The following is a 19,271-nucleotide window of genomic DNA, read 5'->3' on the forward strand; positions in this document are numbered from 1 at the left end:
TCACACATCTGAAGTAGTTGCCAATGAAAGCTGTGCAATTTTTTTTTAAACCCCAGGAATAAACAGTCACCGTGATCAAGGTGTCACTACTATTTCAGGAGCTATGTAGGTGGTTTTATCCTGGTGTTAATGTGACAACAGCATTGTATTACTGATACCCACTTTGATGTAAAAAAAAAAGTGGCTTTATCTGAAATCTATCTGGAATCTAAAAGAGTGGACCTGCTTTTATCAGAATCTTTGTTTTCTTGCACTGAATAGATTATGATTAACCAGACATGTCTGTGTGTGCATGTGGAAATTATATTGGGGGGGAGGGCTGGTGGGGGGGGGGGGGGGGGGGGGGGGGGAATTCAGAAAGACACTTAGTAGATCAGCATATGCCTTCCAGAGGAATGGGCTTCTGCTGGCACAATGAATCTCCCCTTCTTCTGCCCCCTGCACTGCCCCCCCCCAAAGATCTGTACTGGAGGTTTGGAGAACCCTCAAGAGAAGAGGGAATAGCCCACTGTGCAACTGAGTATCGCCCATAAAAACACTTATTTGTACTTGTCATGTTGCTCATATTAAAAAGGCTACCTCAGCTGTTTCCAGACCATCAACTGTCATACAAATATCGAGATCACTTTGCTTGAAGCCAAATCCATTCTTTGAAGAGCCAAATAAGTTTAATTTAGTGCCTGTAAAGGAGGGTGTATTTCAGAGAATTATTTGAGCACATTAGCATTCATTAGTAATAAATATTGGACAGTTAGGCCAAGAATAAAGAAAGCGAGCTGTAAGAAAATAAAGCATGTCCTGAAATTTTCTGCTAGGTAAGCACATTCTGCAGTAACTGGATTGAGATTAGTGACCTAAGGACATCATAAAAATTACTTTAGTACATTGAAAATAAATATAATCACAAAGAACACCTGGAAACTCTTGTCTGATGAAATTTTCAAGATTTTGCCGTATATATTCACGAGCCTGGTCTTCTATAATGTTTGGAGCAAAGTCCTCTGTGGAAGAGACAGCATGTATTCATTTAGAAGCAGAATTATGATAGCAAGTAGATGCACTAGACAGAGACTTTCTTCTATAATAATAATAATATGTGCCACATATTCATTGGCTGAAGGTATATAGAAATGAGGCATCAATATGAAATCTACAATGCAATACCCAATGCTGTTAGCCTAAAGTAACAGAACCAATTACAACTAATACAACTACATTTTTGGACAAAAGTTTGATTAGACTGTATCTTATATTGTGGTAAGACAAAGACATATAATTTACGTTTTATATTAAATGCTAATTAATATACAACTTCCCAATGGTTGTGTACAGTGGTGCCCCGCTAGACGAATGCCTCGCTAGACGAAAAACTCGCTAGACGAACGCATTCGTCTAGCGGGAGGCTGCCCCGCAAGATGAAAAAGTCTATGGGGCTGCCTCGCAAGACGAATTTTTTCCGCTTTTTTTTTCGTCTAGCGAAAACCGCGGTTTACATTGCCGCTTCGCTAGACGAAAACCCCGCTAGAGAAAATACTCGCAGAACGAATTATTTTCGTCTAGCGGGGCACCACTGTATTTTAAAATTTGTTTCGTGGGTTTTAAGCAGTACGCATTAGTGTACAGCCTTAGTAGTGGACCTGGTTTGGAAATTGCCAAATAGCTGCAAAACGGTGAGGAATGGCATGATTGGCAGCAGAGAAAATTGCAGGTAGGTAGAGGCAATTAATTCTTCCAACTACTTCAACTTTCTTCTGCTCTCATCTTACAACCCTACCTCCAGAAATCTTTTTCTCCAGTGACTGCAAACACACTCCCAAACTCTCTAAATGGTAGAAAATAGCCCAATTTTGGGAAATACTAAGAAAAATACTTGACCCTGTTTGTTTTGTACAAGTAATAATTTCCAAAAACTTTCAATTAAAATGAAGTTTACTCAACTTACTATAACACTGGATGCACACTTGATCCAACGTAATTAAGAAGTGGTGTTAATGGTGGCAAAGGATCTAGCTCAATTTTTTTGAAGTCTTCTGGACAGTCCCTCTTTAGATGCCTTCTCGCTTACATAGGCTACACACAACTGTAGGTGACTGTATCAAGAGAAAGGAAGACATACTTAAAACTTTTCTCTTCTCTGAACTAAATTACACTCTCAAGCTGCTAAATGATAAGTGGGGAAAGGCCTGGTAGGAGACAGCAAACATCACCTAGCTTAAAGTATAAATGGGGAGATAATGAATATATCTGTTATCAGGAATGGCCAGACCATGTTTCAATGACACTCTCTGTACATCAGCAACAGCTTATCGTATTATACAACTTCCAACTGTCATGTCATACTGACTGTGTTTAAAGCCTGCCATGCTATTTGCTCAAACCTGTGAATATTTTGACACGTGACAGAAACTCAAAAAACAGTCAGCTTGATTATGGATGGTAGAAATTATAATGCATCAATGGGATTTTTTTTTAAAAGAAAAGAAAAACTTGTTCCTCTAGTCCCGATTTATGAATCTGGAATTAAACGACATTTGTAGGACCAAACACACAGCCTCTAATGTGGATTAGTCCCACCTCTACAGATAAAAATGCAATGGAATGAAAGAACTGCAGCATAAACAGCATTTTACAATTTTATACTGTTATTACCTTGCCTTTTGTGAAAGAATATTTATTAAACTCATAGAAGAATTCAGATTTGCCACATTGGTCTATGAGCATGTTGCTTTCCAAAAGACTCTTCTTTTTCAGCATTCTCTTCTTTATCCAAATCTGCCCTGGAGGTTCATCTGCATTCTTCCTAAACTCACTGTCTTCATATTTGACAGAAATAAACAATTCTTCTTCTTCCGACAGAGGCTCTTCAACGCCAGATCCAGTGTATGTGTTATCCAGCTCATCTTCAGTATTGATAACATTATCAAGTTGTCTCTGGTTTATGATACTGTGAACTTCCTCCTCCTCTTCTCTCCTCCTCCTCTTCTTCCTCCTCCGAATTATCCATTTCAAATACTTGCTCCTGAGTTGCTGGTTCCAGTTTGATCAGGGAATCATCCAGTTCATCAGTTCCTTCTGTGCTCCTCATCCACGTCAACCTTATCGTCTAGTCCACCGCCGCATTCTAAACCAAACCCATCAAGAGCAGCTACCGTATTTTGAAAATTCTCCATATCAGAAACGCTGTCAGTTTCAACATCATGCTCACCAGCTGGAACGGCAAGATCTCCACTTTCACTGTCTTCATCCAAACCTTGATTGATACCCAAATGTGCCTGCCATTTTCTATCCCGTTCGTGCCCTTCTTCTTCTTCCTCTTCATTTCCACTCTCTGTCTCCTCGCAGCTCGGTTTATATTCCTCATTGTCGCCCGAAATAAATTCTTCAATTATGCAGTCCGAGTCCTCATGGGAAACACCTAAATGCTCTATATCATCTGCCAGCTGCTCTTCCACAAAGCTTTCAGCACCAAACACCTGAGAAGGATCCAACACAGGTTCCTGAGGAAAATAAGAACTTTTCATGCTAGCAGTTACACAGCTGTCCATAGGCGATTTCTCTGCCTCATCACGTGCATTTTGTGTGTCAGGGATGCCAGGTTTAAGAGTGCTCTTCTCCGGCTCTGAGAGTACCAAGGATTCAGCAGGTCTCTTTTGGTTGTTTTTTGTGCTTTGTTTATGAGGCAAGGCAAATACTTGTAAGTTGCCCGTAAGCAGTGAAGAATATATTCATAAACTAGTTGACTATTAAGGGTTCTTGCCACATTCCTCTTCACAGAGTAAGGATCTGGGGAAAACAAGAGTCCAAGTCAACTATATCTTACTGAAGGTGTTACAGTAGGTTTTAATACTATCATTCCCCCCAAGGTCTAGGTGAATAATAAGATTTCCTCTTGGCACTAAAAAGATCATAAAGTGATCAAGTGATCAAGTGAGCATCTCTGGGAAGCCCCTCTCCTTAGCAGACACCCACTTCACAGATTTATCTATCACATCTGAGGCATGAATAAAACACACTTAAAGCGACATAAACAGATGGCATAAACAGATGGCTAACCACTGAACTTAATGTCTTCTTCTACTGCAAGTATTATACGGACGTCCGAGCAAGGTTTATCCAACCCATTTTAGATACGTCTCCTGGGCTTTCAGAACAACGTAATATCTCATTGCTATTACGGATGAAAGCCCAGAAATCACTTACGCTGTCGCCAGATTCTGTGCAGCCTTGATAGATATACGTCGAAAGATGGTCTGTGATGTAAATCAACTTTTAAATAGTGGCCTAAAATATTGTTGGATCTATATTTTAGTAGCCTATCTCATAGAACCGATACCCGAGTCTAAATTTTATTAGTTATATCTATGTTTAATCAATGATTTTAAGGACATGGTTTAAGTCGGGCTGGATATGTTGAATATGCCCTCATCATGTAATGAGTACCCATTTAAACATACATTTTTTACATTGTTTTTATAAATGCAAATATCTTGTTTTATGCTGGTCTGTGACCGAATAAAGTATATTCATTCATTCACTGAACTTAAGAGAAAGCAATGAAGCTTTTTAGCCAACAGCAAGCTACATTAAGCAGGAGTGGCTAACCTTTAGCCCTCCAAGATCTCATTGAGAATACAGCTGCCACCAGTCCTGACCATTGGCTACTCTGACTGGGGCTGATAGGAGTTGAGAGTCCCAACACAATAAATCCTGCCCACCAGGTGATATGGGTCATTATGCCCGGACTCTGAAACTCTGCTCAATGCCTCATTGACAATAGGTCAAAATATTTTCATTTAGGTGAGCATGCTTGTTGAGTCCGACTGTCCTGGTTTTTGGGGGGTGCTACTGTTAATGTTCATGGAATGTGGTTATTACTTGAGCTTATTCTGCTTTTTATGGTTTTATACTTGAAACTGTAAGCCACCCTGAGGGTCCTGATAGGGATGGAAAATAAGAAAACTATTTTTATGAAATAGATGTTTACCAGAAATATTTTGCAGCAAATGATTCTCTCTAGAAGCTGCTTTACACAGCTGCTTGAGGTGGGGGGCGGCGGTTTGTGTGTGTGTGTGTGTGTGTGTGTAAACCACCTAATCTATACCTCCGAGTGATGAAGAAGAAGAAGAAGAAGAGTTTGGATTTGATATCCCGCTTTTCACTACCCGAAGGAGTCTCAAAGCGGCTAACATTCTCCTTTCCCTTCCTCCCCCACAACAAACACTCTGTGAGGTGAGTGGGGCTGAGAGACTTCAGAGAAGTGTGACTAGCCCAAGGTCACCCAGCAGCTGCATGTGGAGGAATGGAGACACGAACCCGGTTCCCCAGATTACGAGTATACCACTCTTAACCACTACACCACACTGGCTCTCAGTGATAAAACTGCTTACTATATTGGCACGAGTATAAGCCCCATTCCCCCCCCCCCAAAAAAAATTGGGCCATGAAAAGTTAAAGTGTGGCTTATATTCGCAACCTTATCACGTGGCTCCCCCACCCCCGGAAGCAGCCCGGGAGCACGGAACAAAGATATTCTTGCATTGCACTGGGTTGGACTAGATGGCTCTAGGGGTCCCTTCCAACTCATGACCAGCAGGTGCACAGAGGTGGCTTGCCACAAAGAAATAGCAGCCATGGAGACCAATGTAAAGGCATGCTCAGCTGAACTGTTGTTCCATGCGCCACGGCCAAAACCAAGAGTCCTTAGACAGTCGTAATGAACAAACAGAGAAAACAACTAAACTTAGTCTGAGTTTTCTCAGCTGTAGCTAATACTGACAGTAAGACCTGTTTGGCAGTGGAGCAGGGAGGTGGTGAATCCCCATCCTCCTTGGAGGTTTTTAAGCAGAGGTTAGATGGCCACCTGTCACATGATTTAGTTAAGATTCCTGCATCGCAGGGGGCTGGACTAGATGATCCTTGGGGTCCCTTCCCACTCTACAGTTCTAAGATTCTATGATTTGAGTGGTACCTGCTTAAGAAGAATATAAAAAGGGGGGGAGGAAAGTGTGCTTTAAATGCCAAACGATACACATTTCTCCAAAAGGTAATACCAATTGGACCTTCCTGCAAACGAACCACTTTCAAATACCTTCCACAGCAATCCGCTTTTTGGGCCAGTCCTTAGATTCGCGAGACACTTTTTCTTTGAGGCGTATGCTAATGACTAAGTCAGCCAAATTAAACTCCAGGGCGTAGAAACGAAGCAGTTCAACCCAGAGCTGTCCAACTGGGACTAAACACTGATGATCCGAATCAAATACTAAAGGAACCTGCCAATTAAAACAAAGGCTGAATTACCTCATTGGCCTAGCATATGCACCCCAAAGCCAAAAAAAAGGCAGTATCACACTTTGGCCTAGATTTTGAAGATTCAAGTTCAAGTGAAGCAGGAGAAAAAGAGCCATAATCCGGCATTTACCACGTATTTCCCTGTACTTTATTTGCATTCATCCACTGTAATGCTGGGACCAAGTAAGCATGCACCCCAAATGAGCCTACCAGGGGAGCGAGCAGGTGGCCTAGGAAGGCCTTCCCACACTGGGGAACGAAGGAAAGAAAGCCCTTCTCCTCTTCGTCTCTCCCTCCTTGCCACTGTCACCAAGGAATGGAAGCCTGCATTTAAAAACAGCAGACTTCCTTCTCTGGGAGGCAGCAGAACAGCACGGGGAGTTGAGGGGGAGACTTGCTCCCTTTCACCCACCACCAGTGGTAGCAGGAGAGCACAGGGATAGGAAAGCTGTTAGGTGATGCTTCTTTTGGCCGAGCTGTAAAGCAAAATAGGCAGAGGCAGCAGCCCCTATGCAAGGGCTAATAAATTCGCAGCTGTATAGTGCAACCCCGTACTCAGATCAGCAAGATGTAAAAAAAACATGGATTAGATAATAGCTAAGTTTTTAGGAAGGGACGTAGGTAGCGCTGTGGGTTAAACCACAGTCAGAAGGTTGGCGGTTCGAATCCCTGCGACGGGGTGAGCTCCCGTTGCTCGGTCCCTGCTCCTGTCCACCTAGCAGTTCGAAAGCACATCAAAGTGCAAGTAGATAAATAGGTACCGCTCCGGCAGGAAGGTAAACGGGTTTCCGTGCGGCTCTGGTTCGCCAGAATCGGCTTAGTCATGCTGGCCACATGACGCGGAAGCTGAACGCTGGCTCCCTCGGCCAGTAACGCAAGATGAGCGCCGCAACCCCAGAGTCGGACACGACTGGACCTAATGGTCAGGGGTCCCTTTACCTTTAAGTATTTTAGGCACCCAAAGACAGACAACAGAATCTCTATCAGACATGGAAGTAAGTAAAAGGTAAAGGGACCCTGACCATTAGGTCCAGTCGTGTCCGTACTTGACATCAAACATCAGATTATCAGAGCACAAGCTTCATTAGACAGGATCTATCAAACATTCTGACATATTTCTTCAAAATCATCAGACAGTACCTTCAACAGACATATGTATTTTTAAAAAAGTGTTTGAGGCAATATAAAAATAGCACAATAGTTTCTTCTTTAATTCTACATTGCTGCTACTTGTAAAAAATAAAAGTGTGTGAAGGGTTTAAAACTTAAATTCCAGTCTTAAAATTGATACCTTTCCCCGCTTAGGAGAAGTTTCCTTTGAAGAGCCAGGATCCTCAACAGCAGGATTGTGCTCCCAGACCACAATGTCATCTTCAACTTCTTTTAGATTAAAGTTCACCAGTTTGTTCAATGAAAACCCTCCAATCTAGCAACAGGAGGAGAGAAAATGATTAGAAGTCAAATTCCTTTCAGCAAGTTTCCCATGAGTCTAAGATTTTCCCCCCTGAACAGTCACTGTCCACTTAGACCCCATCAAGCTTCATAAAAGACTACAATTTTTTGTTCCAGTTCCTCACCATTTTGCACATACAATAATCTCATCTGACATTAATTTTGCTAGTCACAAGGCTTATAGATGACTTGGAATTTTTCTTATGAGCCAATATTGCTACCTTAATTTTTAGTTTTAAGTCTCCTTTTCTTCACTGTTTTCTTCTTTTTTTTTTATTAAAAAACACCACACACACCCTCACCTTCCTAAAATTGCACTCAAGGTAGCTTGTTCAAGATCATTGATAAATACAATAAATCATCTAAACATATAAAAACAGGTGCCAAACCAACATTATTGTTATAGCAGGAGTAAAATCTTACACAGGTGAATGGGTCGACTCTTCGGAGACCCTGGACCCAAAAAGCTGAGGGTGTTAAAGTTCAACATCAGCACTTTGAATTGTGCTTGGAAGATATGGTCAATCCCTGTTAATAACTCCATCATGGTGTTCTGAACTTGGGGTTTTATCAACCTGAATACTGAGATGCCATCTGCTAACCTCACTGTTCAGAGACAGACAGACAGACTCCAGGTAATTTATTAATTTAAGTAGCACTAGTATCAATGCAGGTCCTTGTGGGACCTCACTCTTAACTCTCTTCCACTTAACAATTTGGAAGAGGGTTTTTTTTTAAAAAAAAAAATCTTACATCATAACTGCTAGTTCACCTAGGAGTCTTTGGTAAAGAAGTTTCTCCAAAACCTTTCGAAACCTCATATATTATCTGCCAGATCAGATGTGAATTGCAAACCATGATTTCATCAGATTGGGGTGTATTAAAACTGTGCACGTGAGGAAAGCAAGAGGAAACATCTGAGCTTGTGGAACTCGGAAGATTCTCTACAGGCTGCTACTGTTTGAGATGCATTCTTTCTCTCTCTTCAATACCTTTTATAGATGTTTAAGAAACCTTTATGCAAGGCATGCTTACCCATGATCCTAAATATACAGGCAGAAAGGGTTCTTTCCTCTGTTGCAGAAAGAAAATGACCATTAAAGCAAACACATAAGGTGGTAAGCCACCCTCTTCAGGACGATCTGCACAACAGAGCTATAAGAAAATAAAAGAAAAAGAAAAAATTCATTGAAGAGCACTGAGAGCAAGCTTCAGAATCCTATTAGATGTGGCCTGCTGTTAAGGTAATGCTGCTATAGCAAGGAGATTAAGACCAGCCTGCAGGCTCACATCCTTCTACGCCCCACCCCACTTCGATGTATGAATTCCCCCCCACTGCTTTCATGTTTAGAGCAAAGATAGAGAAGTGTTACATAAGAACAGGAACTTTCACTCAGATAACTGTTTGAAAACCCACTTCTATCCACGGCTAGCCAATCATCATTGTAGCTATTAACACGCTACCGTTATCAGCTCTGAAAATGAACAGAATGGGAGAATTTACGCATCAGAGGAGGAGGAGGAGAGGAAGGTGTGTGAGATCAAAGAGCACTTCCGATCACCTAACTGTGATTATGAAAGCATAATGTCTGTACTTCAGTGGACTTCAGTACTGGGTACAGATCTCGGATCCTTGATTTGAGTTTTCTTTTTCTTTTTTTAATAAGATTTTATTATTTTTCCATAGAACAAACAAAACAACATTAAACCTACATATAAACACCATAAAAACATAATAAACAAGCAATAACCAAAAAAATATATACAAAAAACCATATAACAAAACAAACTTATACAAACCTTACTAAATCCTTATCTCTGTTTTTAAACTTGTTTTAACTTCTTAGGGGGACTTCCCCTGGTCCCTCCTCTGTCTTCAAAAACCTATATACTTTTAAGGTAGCTTCATTTCTTTTATCATTGACTTAAACTCAACATTCTAATATTTCTTAAAATTATCTAGACAAAAATATTCCTTAACTTATATTCTACATCTTATCATCTTCTTATACAGATAGGTCTATCCAATCAAATATTATCTTCTTTAACATTTATAACTCTACTTAAACTTCAAAAGCCGATTCTTTTATATATTTCTGCACAAACATTCAGACATTCATTTTAACATGATTAACTAGATAGTCTTTGAATTTCTTCCAATCTTGTGACACCTTCTCCTCCCTCTGGTCTCGGACTCTGGCGGTGAGGTCTGCAAGCTCCATGTACTCCATCAATTTCATCTGCCATTCTTCAATAGTCGGTATCTCTTCGCCCTTCCAGGTTCTTGCCAATAAAATTCTAGCAGCTGTTGTGGCATACATAAAAACACTCTATCCTGACTGGGTATCTCCTCATTGGTCATGCTCAAGAGAAAAGCCTCTGGTTTCTTGCAAAAGGTAATTTTCATTACCTTCTTAAGCTCATTTAAATCTTGTCCCAGAAGGCCTTTACCCCTGAACACGACCACCACATATGATAAAAAGTACCTTTTGACGATTTACATTTCCAACACACGTCCGACATTTTAGAATTCATTCTAGCTAACTTAACTGGTGTCAGATACCATCTATATATCCTTTTCATTACATTTTCTCTTAACTGTTACAAGCTGTGAAATTAATATCTTTCCTCCACAATCTCTCCAGTCATCCATCATAATATTATGACCAACATCTTTTGCCCAATCTATCATTGTTGATTAACCAACTCATCTTTAGTATGCCACTCTAGCAACAAATTGTACATCTTGGAAAGGTTTTTTGACGTTCGATTCAATCAGTTCTGTTTCCAGTTTTGATTTTTCCACCTGAAAACCAACTTTTTTAGTTAGTTTAAAATTTCGTGTACTTGATGATATTGCAACCAGTTCAGGACTTGGCTTTTGACTTGATCATAACTTTCAGCTTAATGAGTCCCTTCTTGTTGCAATATGTCCATATATCGCAACCATCTAGCAGACATTTTTGGTCTCTTGTAGGCCTAGCCTCCACTGGCGATATCCATCTAGGTGTCTTTCTCTCCAGTAAGTCTTTATACCTAATCCAAACCTGATACAAAGATTTCCTGATTATATGACTCTTAAAAGTTCTGTGAATTTTAACTTTGTCATACCAAGGTATGCATGCCAACCAAACATATTATCGTGTCCCTCCAAGTCCAACACATCTACGTTCTCTAATTTAAAACCAGTCTTTAACCAACAAAAGGCCGCTGCTTCAAAATAAAGTCTTAAGTCCGGCAGGGCGAAGCCTCCTCTCTCTTTAGAGTCTGTTAGGATCTTAAACTGATTCTTGGCTTTTTGCCCTGCCATATAAACTTTGATAAGTCCTTTTGCCACATCTTAAAACAGTCCATCTTATCCAAATTGGTATGGCTTGGAATAAAAACAGCATCCTTGGTAGAACATTCATTTTAATGGCAGCTATTCTTCCCATTCAACGATAGTTTCAATCTTGTCCATATCTCCAAGTCTTTTTTTATCTCTATCCACAGTTTTTCATAATTGTCTTTGTACAAGTTCACATTTTTTGCCGTGAGATTGATACCTAGATATTTTACCATTTTAACAAAGTGAGGCCAGTGCCCTCCTGTAATCTTTGTATCTGTTCTGCACTCATGTTTTTACTTAAAACTTTGGTTTTCTGTTTGTTTAATTTGAAACCAGCTACACGTCCAATTGTTCAATTAATTCTAAGGCTTTGGGGACACTGCTTTCTGGTTCTTGTAGGGATAGCATCAGATCATCTGCGAAGGCGCGTAATTTGTATTCTTTCTCTCCCACTCTAATTCCTTTTACCTGTTTCTCTTTTCGTAGCATATTTAAAAGGACTTCCAGGACCGTTATAAATAATAAAGGGGAAATAGGGCACCCTTGTCTTGTTCCTTTTTGAACTTCAATTTCTTCCGATATCACGCCATTTATTATTATTTTAGCTCTTTGTTCAGTATAATGGCTTTAATACCATTTAGGAATCTTTCTCCAACTCCCATCTTTTCCAAATTCTTTTTCATAAACTTCCAAGATATTTATCAAAAGCTTTCTCCGCATCAATAAACAATAGTGCTGCCTCGGTATTTATGTTTCTTTCCAGTTTTTCTAAAATGTCCACAATGATTCTCGTATTATTACTTATTTGTCTTCCTGGAAGAAAACCCGCCTGTTCTTTATGAATATAATCCTTCAGCACTCTTTTCAATCTTGTAGCCATAATATTTGCAAAAATTTTATAATCCACATTCAATAAGGAAATTGGACGATAGTTTTTTCATTTGCATTCTATCTGTATCTGGTTTTGGAATGAGCGTGATAATGCTTCTTTCCACGTTTCTGGTGCCCTATCTCCTTCTAATATTTGTTGCATACTGCCTTCAATGGCTGTGAAAGCCAGTCTTTAAGAGTCTTATAAACTTTGCAGTTAGTCCATCTGGTCCTGGGGCCTTTCCTAATTGCATGTTTTTAATTGCCTCCTCAATTCTTGGATCGATATCGGGTGGTTGAGAGTTGTTAGTCTGTCCTCTGGGACTTTCTGCAAACCATGTTGTAGCAGAAACCGGTCTATCTCTTCTTCTTTATCTTCTCCTCCTTGTACAGTTGCTTGTAGAATTTTGAAAGCACTTCCTGATTTCCTCCGGATTTTCCACTATTTTTCCATTTACTACCAAATTGCCGATGACGTTGGCCTTTTGTCTTTTCTTCAGTTGCCAGGCTAATAGTTTTCCACATTTATTCGCTGATTCAAATGATCTTTGTTTCATCATTTTCAATTTCCATTCTAGATCTTGGTTCATGATTTTAGCATACTGGGATTGCAAGTATTTGATTTCCTTTTGAATTCTTGAAGATTTGGGATGACCTCTTAACTCCTTTTCTTTAACTTAATTAATTTCAAAAGCCTTTCCATTTCTGCATTTTGTAGTTTTTTCTTTTTCGCTTTTTCACTTATGAGGAATCCTCTCATTACCGCTTTACTTGCATCCCATGCGATTCTTTTTTCTACTTCCGAGTTCCAATTGATTTGAAAATACTCCTTCATCTTTTTCATGGCTCTTTCTACCAGCTTGGTATCTCTCATCAACGCGTCATCCATTCTCCATCTAAAAGATCCCTTGGAAACCATTTTAAGTGTTACCTGTACAGGGTTATGGTCCGAATATGTCTTTGGGCCGATTTCTGCTTTATATATTTTAGATGTCAATTCGTTTGATATCCAGATATAGTCTATCCTCGACCATGACTGCTGGGATTCACTGTAGTAAGTTGCCTCTGTCTCAGTGGGGTTTTTCAATCTCCAGGCATCCTCCAGATTTAAATTGTCCACCATTTCAAAAAAGGTCTTGGGGAGTTTCCCATCATTTGTTAATTTTGTTCTTTGGGATCTGTCCATTAGAGTGGAAACCGCCCCATTGAAATCTCCCAGGCAAATCAGTTTGTAATCCAAATAGTCCAACAGCAAGTCATGTATTTTTTTGTAGAAAATTGACTTTCCATCATTTGGTGCATAAAGTCCCAGAATCAAAAGTTTTTCGCCTTGTGTTTTAATCTCAATTGCAATATATCTCCCTTCTTCGTCTTTGAATAACTGTCTTGGATTATATTTCTCCTTTGCATATATTACCACACCTCTCTTTTTGACCTTGTCTGATGATATGAACTCTTAGCCTAACTTTTTATTTTGTAGTAATCTTCTGTGTCGCCGAATTATATGGGTCTCCTGCAAACATATAATGTCCAAATCCTTCTTTTCCAATCCATGAAATACTCTGCGTCTCTTTGGTCTCTGGTTCAATCCCCGTACGTTCCATGTCAATAACTTCAGCGCCATATTCCTTTGTTTTAGGCCTCTCCTCCAGTCGCTTGTGCTAACTTATCTTCTTCTGGATCTTTGTCGCTTGGTCCTGGTATCCCCGGAGGTGGGAATACTCCTGGACGACTATATGGCGATGGCTCAGGCAGCCCTGCCTTGAGTTCTTCCAAGTGTTTATCCAGAAATTTCTGCTTTTCAGCCAGGGATTTAATTCTTGTCTTTTTTCCTTTGAATGTAAATGCAAGACCTTCTGGAAATTCCCAACTGAAGGAGATGTTGTTCCTCCTTAGTTCTGCAACCAAATCGTTATATGGAATTCTTTTGTCCAAAAAAAATCTGGGGATATCCTTATAAAAGATGACTTTGCTCCACTGTACCACCATGATTTGAGTTTTCTTTAAAAAAAAAAAATAGGCAGGAAACAGGGCTTTGAAAGTTTGGGCAATGGATTTTAGTGGACAAAAATAAGTGTGCTGACTTTGACTGCCCATGAATTGTTATGATCACACATAGCCAGGATTACAACAGAAGCTATCTGTTCCAAATTATGTCATGCCTTATGAATACTTCTGTGCTTGGTTAGAGATAGATACATAGGTGGAACAAGTCTCACCTCCAGGGTCTTCTCTGATTTGGGCCAAAAATCTCTTACAATCAGGACACATATCACTTGAAGCACCAAGCTACAGTCATACCTCGTGTTGCGAACGCTCCGTGTTGAGTACGTTCGAATTGCAGACCCCGCAAACCCGGAAGTGAAACACGGAGCGCGGATGCTTCTGCGCATGTCCGCGGATGCGCAGGAAAGTTCTGCGCAGTTCACGCATGTGCAGAAGTGCGATCTCGCGTTTTCGCGCATGCGCGAAAGCGCCACCTGGGTTGAGCACTGTTTGGGGTGTGAACGGCACCCCGGAACAAATTAAGTGCGCAACCCGAGGTACAGTACCACTGTATATAAATTAGCTAAAGTTGAAGGGGCTGCCTCAGGTTTCTACCATTTTCCAATCACTTGCTATGACCACTGTTTCAGAGTTATAGCAAGTTGGAGGCCACATAAATTCTTCAGAAAGAAATATGTTTCCTAATCCAATATTCAAATGCTACTAAACAGAGTTCAGGTGTTGGAAAATGTAGCTGCGATTGTCTAAAGCAACTTTCACCCCCTGTTTAAGAAATACATTATTTTCAGATAGTAGCTTACATGCAACATTCAATCATGAATCAGTGTCATGCGCAGAAAGGCTCAGCAAGCTCCAAAGTGTTAAGTACAATTGCTTAAATTAATTATATATACAGAACAAATATTTTAAAAAATATTAAAGGACAGAGTACACATTGTACACACAACCTTAATCGTGGCCAATGTTAGAAACTGAGGTATGAAAGCTAGGGGCTAAATGGCACCTTAAACCGAGGTTATGGGCGCAACAATGGAATGTCTAGGTGCGATTTTTAATAACAAGAATACAAAAATCTGAAAATGAATGAACTGCTGCTAAAATATTAAGTTCATTGTTTACATGGTCTAGGTCCTATCCCTGCACCTTCTCCAGTCTTCAGAGACTGGCTGGAAATGGGGAGGCAGAAAAAGGTCCTCCTTTCCTTCCACTCTGCAGTTTTAATCTGAAATCTTAGGCGCAGTACTGCGCCCAGAGCTCAGAAACTGCTCATGCTAATGAAATTCCCCATCGCAAAATGCGCCTAGAAGAATGGGCTTTTCAAACACTGATCATGGCAAACAATATGAGTATTTGTACTTTGCTACAAAGCCAGACTTACCTTGGCCCAGTGTCTAAAGGCAATTACCAGGGACACAAGAGGAGGTTCTAGTTTTCCTAGTTTAGCCAAGTGATTTGTTGTCAGACAGGCGTTTTCATTCCCAGCACTTACTCTGCAAACAAGGCCACTAAAATGATAAAAGACAGATATGTAAAAATATTTTCACTCCCTAGGAAAAGCAAACTAAGGGTGGAACTGAAAATGAGTGGATACTGCAGAAAACAGCGTTTCCTCATTTCTCCCAGAAATGTGGCAGAAATAAGCAAGATGTGGCATCACGACTACAATGTTGGTGCAACACATGCTCTTCTACTAAATGTTATTCAGGAGGTGAGGAAGAGGAGCAGCTGTGAAACTGGTATTTTCAGTGGCAGTCACTGAATGGGTGGTTCTATCTGATGTGTAATAAAGAATTAAATCACAGCCGCCATGATGTTTGTTAATTCACAGATGAGATATCTGCTTGAAGAGTGAGATTTTTCTATTTAGAGTTGAATCAGGCGGTTGGATTAACATGCAATAACAGGGGCCAGTGTTGCATATATATCAATCACAGTTGACATACTTGGGAATTATCGGATCCTAACTTATGGTTGCTTTATTATTGTATGAAAGCTCATTTGTATCCTCATTAGCAGGGTTTGAGGAAAGGCAGGCTAATGGATTGTCATCCTATCAAGGAAGCAGCCAGAAGAATTTCTGCTTAAATGTCTGTACTGAAGCTATAATAAATATATACATTATGACTGCATAAAACTCACTTGATGTGAGGTGGATTATGCTTAATTGCAGTCATTACTTGCATTAACCTTCTAACAGACAATTATGCTTTGGAACAGCACTTTAATGACTCTTAAAAACTACATTAGCCTACTTTTTAATAGATGATTTACTTACTTCAGTTGGTAAACAAGCGCTATCTAAATATAAACCATTTAATTATGCTATGGTTCTTATTAAAATATTAATAAACTGTAAGAGCTTTAAGTAAGTGGTGCTATGTAAATGGTTAGAAAAATATACCAGTGTATACCTATTTAATATTAAAGTTGTGCCAGCTGTTCTTGATGTTTCTCATAGCACAAATATGTCTACTGAGAAGTTCTGAGCTCAATGGGGCTTACTACCAGGTAAGCAGGAACAGGATTAGTCATATTCAGAGTAGTCCCATCAAAGTCAATAGACTTAAGTAACTTAAGTCATGTGTCTAGTCTGAGCATGACATAGCTTGATATTGTCTTAGGTAAAGGGACCCATGACCATCATGTCCAGTCGTGTCCGACTCTGGGGTTGCGGCGCTCATCTCGCTCTATAGGCCAAGGGAGCCGGCATTTGTCCGCAGACAGCTTCCGGGTCATGTGGCCAGCATGACAAAGCTGCTTTCTGGCGAACCAGAGCAGTGCACGGAAACGCCGTTTACCTTCCCGCCAGAGCGGTCCCTATTTATCTACTTGCACTTTGACGTGCTTTCGAACTGCTAGGTGGGCAGGAGCTGGGACAGAACAACGGGAGCTCACCCCGTCGCAGGGATTCAAACCGCTGACCTTCTGATCAGCAAGTCCTAGACTCTGTGGTTTAACCCACAGCGCCACCTGGGATAAGATATTGTCTTAGTAAGACACTAACCCTAAACTTATTTACAAGAACCCTAAACTTATTTACAAGAAACTACAGCTGGGATATCCTGCCAACCTAGCAGTTTGAAAGCACGTCAAAGTGCAAGTAGATAAATAGGTACCGCTCCAGCGGGAAGGTAAATGGCGTTTCCGTGCGCTGCTCTGGTTCGCCAGAAGCGGCTTAGTCATGCTGGCCACATGACCCGGAAGCTGTACGCTGGCTCCCTCGGCCAGTAAAGCGAGATGAGCGCCACAACCCCAGAGTCGGAAACGACCGGACCTAATGGTCAGGGGTCCCTTTACCTTTACAGCTGGGATAAGGCTTTATGCTTGCATCACACGTGGAAATTGATTCTTCTTCTTTTTTTGTTTCTTTTGCCCTTTGAAGGCAAAGGCGCAAAACTAAGTGATTCTTAGGGCACTGATGAGAGTGGAAGCAAAATTTGTTTGCTCACATTACTATGGGAATCAATATATTTGGAATGATTTAATACAGAAGCCAACAGAGATGTGTGGGTCTTTCATTTACGTTGTTAAATACTATACACACATACACACACACACACACAAATTTGCCATCAGAGACCTTTGTTTTTCTTTGCACACCACCACAGGCACTCTAGCATGGAAATCTGCATCAACATCAACAAAAGATTCTAAGAAGGGGAAAAAGAAAGCCACATTAATCATGGTACTGAAGAAAAATAAGATGCAAAATCTGTCTCACACACAGAAGAGCAGAGGAAAATCTTCTACGCCCTTGCTGGTCTTTTACATTCAAATGTATGCAATTTTCATGTGACAACTGCAGCCATCCCTTTGATGCTATAATGTGCTGGTTCTCCTGATAAATACCTCTTCAATAAATACAGGGTTCAGCTGTCAGTGGGCAAAACATTTGCCCACGGGAATGGAGCTTCAGATGGTCATCTGAATCCATTCTTAGACTGCAAACATTAAAGACCAGAAGAAACCCTCTAATGATACTAATAAATAATACTAGTTAGCAACAACAGCAACTGTTCCGCTTAAGCCACACAAACCCATGTGCCTGATCCTTCACAGCTTGACCAGTGGTTTAGGCCCTTAAAATGAGAGAGAGAAAAGCAGCAGGGCTTGCCTGTTCTTTCTCTCTTTTGAGTAAGTAAAATTTTGGGCACCGTAGTATCGGTGCCATATTAAATCATACACCTGAAGATTAAGGGACTTATCTAAGTTTCAATTTACACATATATTTTTTATTCATTCAGCTTCTATTAATTACCAAGGTATTAAAAGGGGCCACCAGCTACCTATTTTTATAAGCATAATGGAAACAGGCAAATGAATATTTGTTCCACATGGTGCTGATTAGGTGGCTGAGCTTGAAAAAACACCCGCAAAGCAAAGGCTCAGGAGTAACTGCTAACAGTAATCATAATAATAATTTTATTAATTATACCCCGCCCAGCTGGCTGGATTTCCCCAGGCACTCTGGGCAGCTTACAGCATATCTAAAAACACCAAGCGTTAAAAACCTCCCGATAAAGGGGTGTCTTCTTAAAGTTGTGTAATTCTTCATCTCCTTGACATTTGAAGGGAGGGTGTTCCACAGAGAGGGCACCACTACCGAGAAGGCCCTCTGCCTGGTTTCTTTGTAGCTTCACTTCTTGCAGTGAGGGAACCAGCAGAAGACCCTCAGAGGAGGACCTCAATGTGTGGGCTGAGCAATGGGGATGGAGACGCTCCTTTAGATATACCGGGCCAAGGCCATTTAGGGATTTAAAGGTGAGCACCAACACTTTGTGCTCAGAAACTGGAAGCCAATGAAGGCCCTTTAGGATCTTTTTAATGTACTTATTAAAGATGTGGAAGTACGTGATAAGAAGGCAAAGCATGTTAAGTTAACTGACAGGCAAGCAGAACCAACAAAATGTCCCGGGTAGGACCTTAAGGTCCTCAAATAATAATTTGTTGGAGGTCCCGAGCCACAAAGATGCTAGGTTGGCTTCAACTAGGGCCAGGGCCTTCTCAGTACTGGCCCCGACTTAACCCTGATGTTTCATTCCTTTGGTGTGATTGGTGGGCTACTTAAAAATGAGGCTGCAGTTTAGATTTAATTTTAAATTGTATTTTAATGAATTGTTTTGTTTTTGTTGTGATTTTATTGGTGTTAGCTGCCCTGAGCCCGGTTTGGCAGGGAAGGGCGGGGTATAAATAAAATTTATTATTATTATTATTATTATTATTATTATTATTATTATTATTATTATTATTATTATTATTATTAAAATGACGGGCTTAGACCCACAATAAAATGTGTGGCTTAGTAGTACGCAGGTTGTACTTACTG

At 40.4% G+C, this 19,271-nt stretch overlaps 1 protein-coding gene across 1 annotated transcript in view; it reads right to left on the reverse strand.

The window, feature by feature from the left end:
• Nucleotides 1-19,271, reverse strand: part of TUT7 (terminal uridylyl transferase 7) — a 46,875-nt gene that overhangs the window by 13,962 nt on the left and 13,642 nt on the right. Inside the window, 14 exon segments of the mRNA XM_033164853.1 lie at nt 580-680; nt 915-1,001; nt 1,943-1,986; nt 1,988-2,054; nt 2,057-2,090; nt 2,650-2,968; nt 2,970-3,077; nt 3,079-3,688; nt 3,691-3,783; nt 6,089-6,269; nt 7,580-7,714; nt 8,776-8,895; nt 15,324-15,450; nt 17,526-17,595. Of these exon segments, the coding sequence (XP_033020744.1) occupies nt 580-680; nt 915-1,001; nt 1,943-1,986; nt 1,988-2,054; nt 2,057-2,090; nt 2,650-2,968; nt 2,970-3,077; nt 3,079-3,688; nt 3,691-3,783; nt 6,089-6,269; nt 7,580-7,714; nt 8,776-8,895; nt 15,324-15,450; nt 17,526-17,595 (2,096 nt within the window).

This window comes from Lacerta agilis, chromosome 11, assembly GCF_009819535.1.
Source record: "Lacerta agilis isolate rLacAgi1 chromosome 11, rLacAgi1.pri, whole genome shotgun sequence".
Taxonomy (NCBI): Eukaryota; Metazoa; Chordata; class Lepidosauria; order Squamata; family Lacertidae; genus Lacerta; species Lacerta agilis.